General features: G+C 40.6%; 1 protein-coding gene across 1 annotated transcript in view; it reads right to left on the reverse strand.

The window, feature by feature from the left end:
• WDR59 (WD repeat domain 59) overlaps positions 1–11,350 on the reverse strand; it is a 1,485,413-nt gene that overhangs the window by 811,485 nt on the left and 662,578 nt on the right. The window contains exon 12 of the mRNA XM_044081604.1: positions 9,667–9,782. Coding sequence (XP_043937539.1) covers positions 9,667–9,782 — 116 coding nt within the window. The remainder of the gene's footprint in view (positions 1–9,666; positions 9,783–11,350) is intronic.

The raw sequence follows: 11,350 nt of genomic DNA on the forward strand, positions 1-11,350 counted from the left end.
AATGAAAAGGTATTTTTAAGGAAGGCCTTGCACAATCTCAATCTCAAAGAGGCCAAGGAAGAACGATTCTCACAGAGTGAAAATATGAAATGGCAGCTAATTAAACTTTAATAGTAGAATAACTTGCCCCATTTTTAAAAAATGGTGCCAAAAAACAGAGGACTGCCGAGACTCTGGCAGAGAAAGGGTCCAGGAGTTTCTGAAGAGCCCAGATTAAAAGTAGTTCCCCATTTACTTTTATTAATGTTCCTGTTGGAAAGCTTCTGAGAGGATAAAAGGATCTGTTGAACTAGGGTGAAAAACTTAGACTGCCTAGCCATCAAAGAAACTGGAGAAACCATGCGGTCAACTTGAGGCCATTGATGTCCAAGTGTCTCATCCCTATGGGATGCGACAAAGTCTGGACATGGATCTAGAGGAAGGGGGAACAAACCTGACAAGCCCAAAGGGCACAAGGAGGACAACTGTGCTCTTTAACTGTATGCTTTCTGTAGAAATCTGGGGATGAGGAGTAACTGAGGTAAGCACATAGGAGACCAGAGGGTCAATCGTGGACAAGCTGTATCTTCCTGTTGATGGAAGAAGCCAAAACATCGCAACATGGCTGATCCCATCAACAAAAAATTCTTTCAGCCACTCTTTGATTGAGAGACCACTTGTGAGGCATCAAGATAGACCTGCTTAGTCTGTTTTTAAGCACTCTGGTTTTCAGGTTCCTATTAGAAGACCAAAGATGCATTCTTTCAAATGAGTCTTGGTCGAATTCAAAAGCCTGAAATGGCACAATATCGGAGCAGCTTTTAAGCCAATTCTTTCCCTGGGAAAGAATTTGCTTGGCTGCTTCATTACTTTGCCATTTTCAGCACTGTAGTGTGGTTTCAGAGTTGGTATATTTAAGTCGGGGTGGGTGTGGGGGGCACACACAGCCCCCCACATCAGCCCACTTAATGTAATGTTTAAAGTGTTTAATTTATTTATTTATTTTTTGTTGGAACAGCGATTTTTTTTCCCTAGGAAAAAAATCGCTGTTCTGACAGTTCAAAATTTTAAATTTTTGCTTACATAGGGTCGATTAATCATGGTTTGCTTTTTAAAGCTTTCGGTGATCTAATATAGACCTGATTTTCACCGGTATGTGTGTTGCCATAAGGAAGCAACAGGAACAGATCATCTCATTGCCTCCTGACACGATGGGTAAGATCTGATTATTCCATGTTTGTTGATATACCAGCTTACTGGCATGTTTTCTGTTTGCATTGCAATCATCCCTGAAGGCAGAACATCTGGTAAGACCTGCAAAGCAAGCATGACTTCTCTCATCTCCAGGACGTTGATGTGCAAACTGACATCTTCTAAGGGCTCAAGCACCTTGGACTGCCCCTTCCTAAGAAATGCCTCCCACCCCAACCCAATTTGGAAGATTACCATTGGGAATGTAGCTTTTGGGTGTGGGAGAATAAAGGGACAATATTGGCAAATGCTTTCTGAATGAAGCCACCAAATAAGATATTTCCTTGCAAACTTTAGAAATCTGGACTGGAGTGCTTAAAGGATTCTGAAGAATAGACCACTGCAGGACACACCCATGAAATAAGGCTAATGGAACTAGAGTTATCACTGCTGCCATGAATCCTAACACTTTCAGGACTAGCCTTGCTGTAGGATATGAGGAGGAGATCACGTTCATGACCTGTAATCTGGGAGTACAAATTTCTTGTTAGAAGAAGCAAAGCTATCTGGTTGATCATGTCTAGACGAACACCTATGAACTCCTGGATCTGAGGTGTAGGTGTAAGCTGTGATTTAGTGTAATTGACCATGATATCCAGCTAATAACATAACTGGATCATATAATCCCTTGCTTGTATCAATAGATGCCTGGATGGGGTGGTTTGGAGACAGTCATCTAGGTAGGGCAAACATGGAATCCCAACAGTCTCAGGTGAGTCGCTACCACCATCATGCATTTGGTGAACACCCTGGGGACTGTGGTGAGGCCAAAAGTAGTTCTCTGAGCTGATAATAGTGTTTTTTTCCAGATGGAAGTGCAGGTACCTTTTGCACTGCCTGTTCATTTTGATATGATAGTACACATCTTGAAGCTCTATTCAGTACATCCAATTGTCCTTTCATACTAGAAGTAAAATGGACAGAACCATGAACATCCAGAACTTTTAGTATTTTACATACTGCTTTAGTTGGCAGAAATCCAGAATTGCTCTTTGACACCAAAAAGAATCCGGAGTAATTTTCAGATCCTTGCTGATTTGGGGGACTTTTTGGATGACTCCTTTTTCTAGCAGCTTTATTATTTCCAAGGTTGCTGTTTCCCTCTGATTGGGTGGGAGCACTAGGAATGTTATTCAATTTTGCTGAAGGAATTTGGAAAAATTATATAAAAAACTCTGGATATAATTTTCTGTACCCAAGTGTCTTGTGTGATTAATGCCCAGGCTTCTGTATGCAGAGATACCCTCTCAACTGCCTCGAGTGCAGTACTCTGGTAACCCTTCAGGATCACTGGTAGGGCCTGTCAAGGAAGGTATGTCTGAACTCCTGGTTCTGAGGGCCACCCCTGCTGTGAGGATGGTGTCTTCCATTATAGAGTTCCATCCCTCTGCCCTGAGAAGAACTCCTGCTGCGAGGATGGTTTCTTCCATTAGAGTTCCATCCCTCTGCCCTGAGAAGAACTATCTCCTCGTGATTCCTGGAAAGGCCCTTAGGACATGCAAAACCATATCTTTTTACCACCTCGTTGATTCCTGGAGAAGGATCTCTGAGGAGTAGAAAAACAGATGCCAAATGCAGATGGGGTCTTTCCGTCTTGTTCACTTCTGGAAAGTGTTTCCTTAATTTTAGGGCTGAACAAAGGCGACCCATCAAAAGGAGCACTGACTAACAAAGAATTGAAGGGCTCCGCAAAATCACACAGGCACATCCATGCATGCCTGCTGACCAAAATGCCTGAACCCACAGCCCTAGAGAAAAACTGGGCTGCACGAGAGATCAACCTCAGAAACGCATTGGATATTGACTGAAGGGTGGCAGTTGTGAAGAAAGTTTATTCTGGTCCTCCACAGACATGGATCCTGAAAGAAATTTGGAAAGCTCCTTGATCAAATCCCTTTGTAGTTTAGTGCATGTCCCAAATAATTCAGCGACTGAAGAGGAAAGGTCACTGAGGCATAAATGTGCTTGCTAAATCTGTCCAAAGCAATGGACTCTATTAGGGAGATGAATAGGTGAGCTCTGTTCCGTAAGCTCCCTCTTAGTATCTGCCTCCACCACCATGGCATCTACAGGGAATCCCTTGCTCCAGTGGGCCCTATCCTCAAGTGGAGCTAAAAACTTCTCTGGACTCTTAGGTATGGGTTCCATACAGGTTCATTCCATGCTTGGCATGAGATAAGGTTGATCAACTCATCAGCAGGAGGGACCAGCCAAGATGTAGCTAGGCCAGGCCAGAAAGCCTCTAGAAACACCAACTCCTCTTGGGAAGGGATACTGGATATGAGATAGGACTGTTTAAGAAGTTCCAGGACCTCTCCAAAGGAGACATCATCAAGTGGAGATTGGGGAACACTTCCCCTTCATCAAAGTCCGTGTCTTCAGTGTCAGATACCTGAAGGGATCCAGGTGCCTCTTTTTGCACATCCTCTTCCTATCGACCTTATCTGTGGGATGGTCAGGTGAAGTATCAGAAGTGGGTGGGGAGTCCTGGATGAGGACTGTCTGAAGGATAGTACATGGTGGCTGTCCTGGTGAATAGGCATGAGAGGCTCAGAGGTTACATTTAATGGAGGGAGAACAGGATCCATCCAAAGAGTAAGGATGTCCTCACTCTGGGTATAGAGAAAGCCCTCTCCACTATCTCAATGGTAGAAGGTCCAGGAGAAACAGCATCAGGTCACAACAGCACTGAAGTTACTTGCACCAAACTCAGAATCCCCATGGATCCCTGTTCTCAAGGAGGGAGTCGGACCTGAGCTACCTAATGCCAAAGCAGAGAGAGACAAGGATGTCTCCAACAGCTTCGGAGTCTTTGATTTCGAGAGTCAGCCTGCTCTGAACAGACTGGAACCAAGCGACTTAGAAGCATGGCTGGAGTGGAAAAGCAGCCAATCTTTGGCTCCAACAAGGGCATTCTTGAAGATCTCAGAGCTGAGGGCTCCAAAACTGTCAGATGGGTTGGAGAAGGAGATACAACAGGATGTTGAGATGACTGCAGGCTCACAGATCTGATGGGAGACTGAGACAGAATTACCCCCATCTAGATTTGACACTTTGAAACTTCCACATCATCCTATCTACCTCGGCTTCAGATAAGCTCCTAGAGGACCTAAGGGATGAACTTGTTGAAGGTGGTCTGGAGTGGTTCCTAGGTGTCTTCTGTAAGAAAGGGAATGGAGCACATGAGATATTGGCTCCGGGAAGAAATGTGGAAGATCAGATCCAAAGAGATTTGGTGGTTGAAGTAGTAGGATCTACGGTAGACACTGGATCCGATTTCTTGGAAACTTTAGCTGGAGACTGGGAAATTGAAGCCGAATGAGAAGAACGGTCAGGGGACTGTTTCCTGGACTCATTTTCTTTTGGAGGCATGTCATGCTTCTCCTTACCAGATTTACTAGCTGGGGGTTTGAGCCCCAGCCATAGCAGAAATAATAGAAGAAGGTAGCAAGCCTTTCAATACCAAATTATTCCTTCCGTCACTCAATGTACAGGAGTTGAATCCTGAACAAGTACAGCAGTCAAATTCTAAATGGGCAGGGCCTAAACAATACAAGCACTTCTTGTGGGCATCTGAGTTAGAGATCTTATGCCCACAGGAAGAGCATGCTTAAATAATGTACACTTTTGTCAGCCACACTGAATGAACAAAGTAGAAAAAAAGAGTTTTTTATTTTTTATTTATTTATTTTTTTTTATAAAAGGCAGGGAAACAAATGCCAAAAATGTATTTCAAAAATACCCGAAGTCAGGTACACAGAAAAGAGAGAGTGAGAGACACCAACAACCCAAACAAGGGCAGAAAAGCCCAACTAGAAAGGTATATTAAAAAATTAGAAATAAAGTTGAAACACCAAGCAGAATTTGTAAAATGGCAAAGGAAGTAAAAAGAAAGAGATTCTGCAGAAATAAAATTCATAAAAAAAGATAAGAATATCTTGTTAACCTCCTAGCGCGACAGCAGAGTGTCTGCATCTGAATGATGTGGTGGCAAATGAGATCTGAGATATGTCAAGATAGTGGGCTATTATAAGTAAAGGGAGAAGCTCAAGCGCTGGATCCGTGAGTCCAGAAAAAGTGTCCGAGTCGGATTTGAGGTCAGATCCAAGACAATTCTGTAGAAGAATGAATGAAAATAGCAACATCAGACCAAACCTCCCAGAACACCATGCAAATGAGGGAAATATTGTCTGGCAATGGAATTCAGTCTTTTTGTTTGTTCACAGGACTCATGTACACTGATCATATTGAGATTATGAAGTCTTGACCTCTCCTGTAAACCACAGCATATTTTCATGTAACATATTTTCTGCTTATGGGAATAAATTTCCTTCTGCTGAAATTCTGATACTTCTATATTATCTGAGTTTTCTTAATTAGTGCCGTCAAGACATTCATGATTTTGTCTAATAGCCTATTAGACTGATTTCTGCTTCACCAGAAGAAATTATGCTAAAAGCGTTTACTTCTTCTGCTTACAGATCAGTTTTAGACATTGCGGACTTTGACACTTCTAAAATGAATCCCTGCGACATTCCCCAGTCATAAGAGTCACACTTGTATGGTGATTGTGATACAGTGAGGTTAGGAAATTAACTTTTTTCCACTGTAGTGCAATCTTGGAGTTTGTATATTTAATTTAATGGGGTGTGGGGGGGCAGGGGGGCTTGCCCCCGCTGCAGAAACATACTAGAATGTGTGCTTGTTAGTTAGGTGTTGTTACAGGTGGACAGGATGTTACTTACATATGCATTGTAGTTTTCAATGTTATGAAGCATACTTTCAATGTTCTGAGTTTTCAATGTTTTAGGATTTAAATATTTTGGTCTCAATGTTATGAAATTCAACATTACGAAATTTCAATGTTATGAAGTAGACCCATTCTCAACTTTAATAATAATAAAACAAGAGTATTATGTCCTTTCAGCTAGGCCTCCCTCAGCATGGTGATCAAATTCAAATTATAAACACAAGCAAATATAGAAGGCCTCTGCTTAGGCATTGTTTAAATCACAGAAGTGAAAACATATTAGCTTTTATTTGGGACTTGAACCCAAGATCTTCAGTATACTGTGCTGATGTCACTGCTGCACATGAGGAATTTGATTAATCAATTCTGAAAAGATGATACAAAGCAATTATTAAACAATAGCACAGATGCCCTTTGGAGAAAAATAGTAAGAAGCCCCTAAAAAGTCTAGTGAAAGTTAAAATTGTTAAAATGCAAGTTTTAGATGAGGTGAAATTACAACAGGAAAACTATATTTACTTCTTTAAGGAGGACAAATTAGGAGAAATAAAGAAGGGAGGTATGATGAGACCGCTTAGACAAAAGTTAATAAGGTGGCTGGGATGGTATAAGCATATGGTAGGGGACAGATAAGGGGAAGAACTGTTAAAGCATGGTTTGAAAAAGAAAAAAAAACAAGAAAGTTAAGAAACAGAACTACAATGAAAGAGGTTAATTACGTTGACCTGAATGAGGTGCAAGCACAAAGAGATCTGACGAGGAAGAGAAGTCTATCCCAGCTTGCAAGGGCACATTTAGAAAAAAAAAACATTCAGATGTAGAAAGAGTGAATGAGCAAGATCTTGTAAGAAAAGGCTCATCTGAGGGCTGAGATTTAGGGAGGCATGGAAAGCAAGATATCTGAAGTGTATGTGTTAAGGAGAGTAGAACTATTCATAAGTATTCTGCAAAACAGGAATGAAGTTCCTTTTGTGACTGACTGGGTTGTGGTCATACATCAAATGTACTACGCCATAAAGGGAGGATGCCCAGGCTCTGGTATGCCGGCCAGATGTATGGCTATCCTTGGCAAGATATCGCATTGATTAATAATATTCAACGGTGATCAAGAAAGGACACTGGGCTTTAGTCTAGGTCTACTAAATCCATCTGGCACAAAAAGATGTAAGAATTTGGACAGGCATGAATGGCAAATTGTTTAGTGGATGGACTAGAGATAATGAATATCCTACAGTATGCTAAAGTGCATAACTTCTGTATCTTAAACTATCCAGTCCAACCATTTCAACTGTTGGAACAAATTCCCCAGCTACCAAACATCCTGGTTGGAATGATGACAGGATGCCCTTAAAAATGGTAACCCTGAAGGAAGACACATTGGAGTGATAGATTCATATCCAAATGTAAACCCTTTCCAACTGAGCGAACGTCCACTACATGATAAGCAGAGTAACACCTTCAGTACCTTCAAGGTAAACTTGCATGACTGGATCAGTAGCCTCAAATTCTTCCACAGTCTATCCATGTCTTGCAATGCTTGAGGCAAGGGGATACTTTTTGAATAGTGATTTTTTTTCAGCATGCAAGGGTCCGCAGATTGATTGTCTAGCACTTATACTTATCTATGAAGCTAGGACTTACAGCTGGAGAGTATATCCCATGTAAAATGCTTAGTGAAGGGGTGCATCTAATACAAGTTCCTGTTGAATTAATAACAGAAGTGTTCCTAAAAGCCACAGTTGATATTCAGGAATGAGCTTTTGGTTTTGCTAACATGGGTTTGTTATTAGATCAGTGTAGAGAAGTTACACCATCTGGACAATGTTACTTTGGAAAACTTTTGTCCCAGTTTGGAGGATGCCTTAGAAATTAAAAATTGGTTTCTTTTCAATTGGCTTAGTATGATGTAAACAGAAATGTAATCGCTTGTGAACATTCAAAGTGTGCAACAGATACTCTCCCCTTTGTTGGGAGTACCTTGGGAAAATGATGGGAAATTACATGGTTTGACTGTGATAAAAATCTCAGTGGGGGTCAAGCTACCATGGTCACCTCCACAACTGTAACACCAGCTGTTGCAGACACACTAGCCAGCCATGCACTGAAAGTTGGGTCTGTTGTCCTCACTGGTAGCAGTGAAATAGAAGTTATAGCTTCATAACTCACAGGTACCTGACATTGTAGGGGAGCTGGTTGACAGGAGCCTAGATGCCTGCGTTGGTCATTTACAGAATCTCCTCCTGCATCTCAGTGAGTTACATCTCTGCCCCACATTGGACCAAGGAGCCCAAGGTGGCAGGTAAGCTCCCAATAGCAGGGATGGCACCTGTGCAACTACATCCAATCCCCCATCCTGTATTACTCTCCATTTTTGTGTATATCTGCCCCAGTTTGTTGCCCAATCCTCCTACACACCACTGTCTACACTCTGTTGTCTGATGTCTCCTTTTCCATTGTTCTCCCCTCCCTCATTCTGTTAGCACCTCCCTGACAGTCTTGACTGTCTTCTATGTTTGCTCATGTGCTGCAGCTACCTACCTTAACCGTCTTACCTTCCCCATACTACCTTACTTCCTCCTCCCACTTACCTTGTCATCATACTTCTCAAATACAAAAATAAATAGCCTTCCAGATAGTTTCTATCAGTTCTGTTCTGCTCCATCCCTGTCAAAACCAGACTTTATTCTGGTCATTCTAAGTTATGATCAGCAGTTAAATTATATTTTGCATTTGTGATCTGTGAAATATTTTGCTTTTGCTCTACCCATAACTCTGCAAGTGATAGTTGAAAGATATAACTTCTCCAAAAACTGGGGACCTGATGCACAAAAATATTTCACCCCACCTCCATCTTGTGCATTCTAAGTTTGTAATTTATGTTCTACCCACTTGCAGGCTTCTCTCTTTTTCATTGCTTTCCTATATTCCCATTACCACCCTTTAAATTTGGTCAAGAATATATGAGCACATTTGTAAAATGGCTATTTGAGGTTTCCACATAACTTCGACTTCTTGACACGATTTTGCCTACATGATCATGCAGAGTCTCTTGGAAGTGCATATACAAGTGAGGGTCACTGTTTTTCTTGATCTTTCCTTGTGGCTGTGGCTGCACCTCAGTACTATTTCATGTTTTCATGGACCCTGATTCAACAGTGAGCAGAATTTTAATAATCTCATCTTCTTCACAGAGTTCCCCTCACTCTTTATCATTAATGTGGCAAACAGTGGTAGGCTGGCCATGACCACTTTTGCTATATTTCTGAATCTCAGCCACAGTTTCTGAGCATGCTTCTGAAATGCAGAATATCATCAAACATTCTATTACTTAACTTCTGCACAGCAGTGCTTTAACTAACAATGCATGGAAAAACAGACTTCATATATGACAACACTACACACAAAAAAGGTATCCAAATCCTAAGACATGTCTCCTGGGTTTATGAAAGAACGTAAAGCATCTGATCAGCCATATCTTTCCACAAGACTAATTTACTGCTTATGAAGAATGATACTCTTTGGTAAATTAATAGGCTAAAAAAGCACCACATCAGTTTTGATTATGCTGACTTGCAGCTTTTCACAAAAAAAATTATATTACTACTCTCAAAGCAATGACTCCAGATATGCTACAAGAGAGGGATCCAAGTCAAAATTCATAAACAGAAAGAAGTTGTAGACCTTACCTCAACATTAATATTGCGAATCTGCAAATTTACTAAGGAAAACTCTTGCTGCAGAGTCTGTGGTTGCTGCTCTGACTTTCCTCCAGCTGTACGATTTGTCTGCAACTCTGCCTTCACTGCAAGCAATATCATCACAAAGGAGAAGATCACTCTTGAGGAACAACAAATATGTTATTTCTGCATCATGCTGAAGCTGCATCTAAACACCTTCAATGCACACAGCCAAATCAATACTTTACATTGATACCCAACAAGCAAACCCTGGATGCATAAGCCTGCTCATCATCATTAATTAATGTGATGAGTTTTACTGATTACCATGTCATGTCATGTCATGGTCATTGACCCCTCAAATAGGTGCACCAATACTTGCATTTCTGGTTAAGGTAAGTCAAATAAACAACCCAGACCCATGGAAATATTCTAAAAATGATCAGCCAGGGAAAAAGTAACTGCAAATGACGCTCACTTGTATCAAATTGGATGAAACCAGCATAACAATATGAACAAAAACGAATGCCCTCAACATGATTTAAACAAGTTCAGCAATCCCAGATTTTGATTACCTAACAAGATGAAAAAAATCCATCAAGTAAAATCAGTTTTGTCAACCAACAGATATATATGTAACCTTCAAGCTCATCAAAAGATAATAGGAAGGTACAGTAACAACTCTCACTACTCTCGTTAGATCACAGAACAGAATAAATTAAAATTCCCAAGTTAAAGATACAGAAAGCAGGCCACTCAACTGTCATGTGAATGACGATAAAGCCTGCTAGCTAACAATCAAGGTGATTCACCAAGAAGAAAATTAATCAAGGTAAAAAACACACACACAAAATAAAAAAAGCTATCTTGCATACATCTTAATGAACAGCCAGGCATGACAACTATTACTATGGTTAAGTAACAACACCAAGCAGTGTAAAAGATGCCTCTAAGGTGGAATAGTTACTAACCAGAATAATACAGGACAATAAACCTAGACTGGACATGAAAAATGAAGGCACAGTTAAATCATCAAATAAACCCTGTAATGATGTTGCTAGCAGCCACACTGCTCATAGGTAATTACTAGGCTAGCTGTCCCTGTGGGCCATTTAAGCCTAGCCAATTTCCTTTCCAAAGGTGAGAATCACACCCTGTGCCTCGTGTTTATGGGGTAAACACCTTAACCATTATACCAAGGATTATTCAATCACTTATCTTCAAAACAGGGAACAGAAATTCAAAATTAAGCTATTTTAGAAACATCTGCCAATCTGGTTCAGCTAAACATATTTAAAAATCTTACCTTTCCACCATAACAAAAAAAAATGCAACATTTGCAATGTTGTGGTCAGGAGGTTTGATTATAAAACTACTCTTTAATGCTTACATTCATTCAAACAAAAACAAAGAACATTTAAAAAAAATTACATATCACTACAAAATACCTTCAATCTCTGCTCAAAAAAATACATTTGTCCAACCTAGTGATTTCATTATCATATGCTCAATCAGCCATCCATAAAGTGTTTCTCCCCACTCCCAAGTGTAGTATCCAATAAAGCATAAGTAAATGCATTGATTTTCCTAAAGCCTAACAGAGTATCTCCGTTACAGGAACCAGCAAGTACATTCCTTTCATAAAGCACAGTTGTGTAGGAACTCAACACAACTAGATGTTGTAGATGTTTGA

This window comes from Protopterus annectens, chromosome 8.part1 (genome assembly GCF_019279795.1).
Source record: "Protopterus annectens isolate FY-2018-M chromosome 8.part1, PAN1.0, whole genome shotgun sequence".
Classification (NCBI taxonomy): Eukaryota; Metazoa; Chordata; order Ceratodontiformes; family Protopteridae; genus Protopterus; species Protopterus annectens.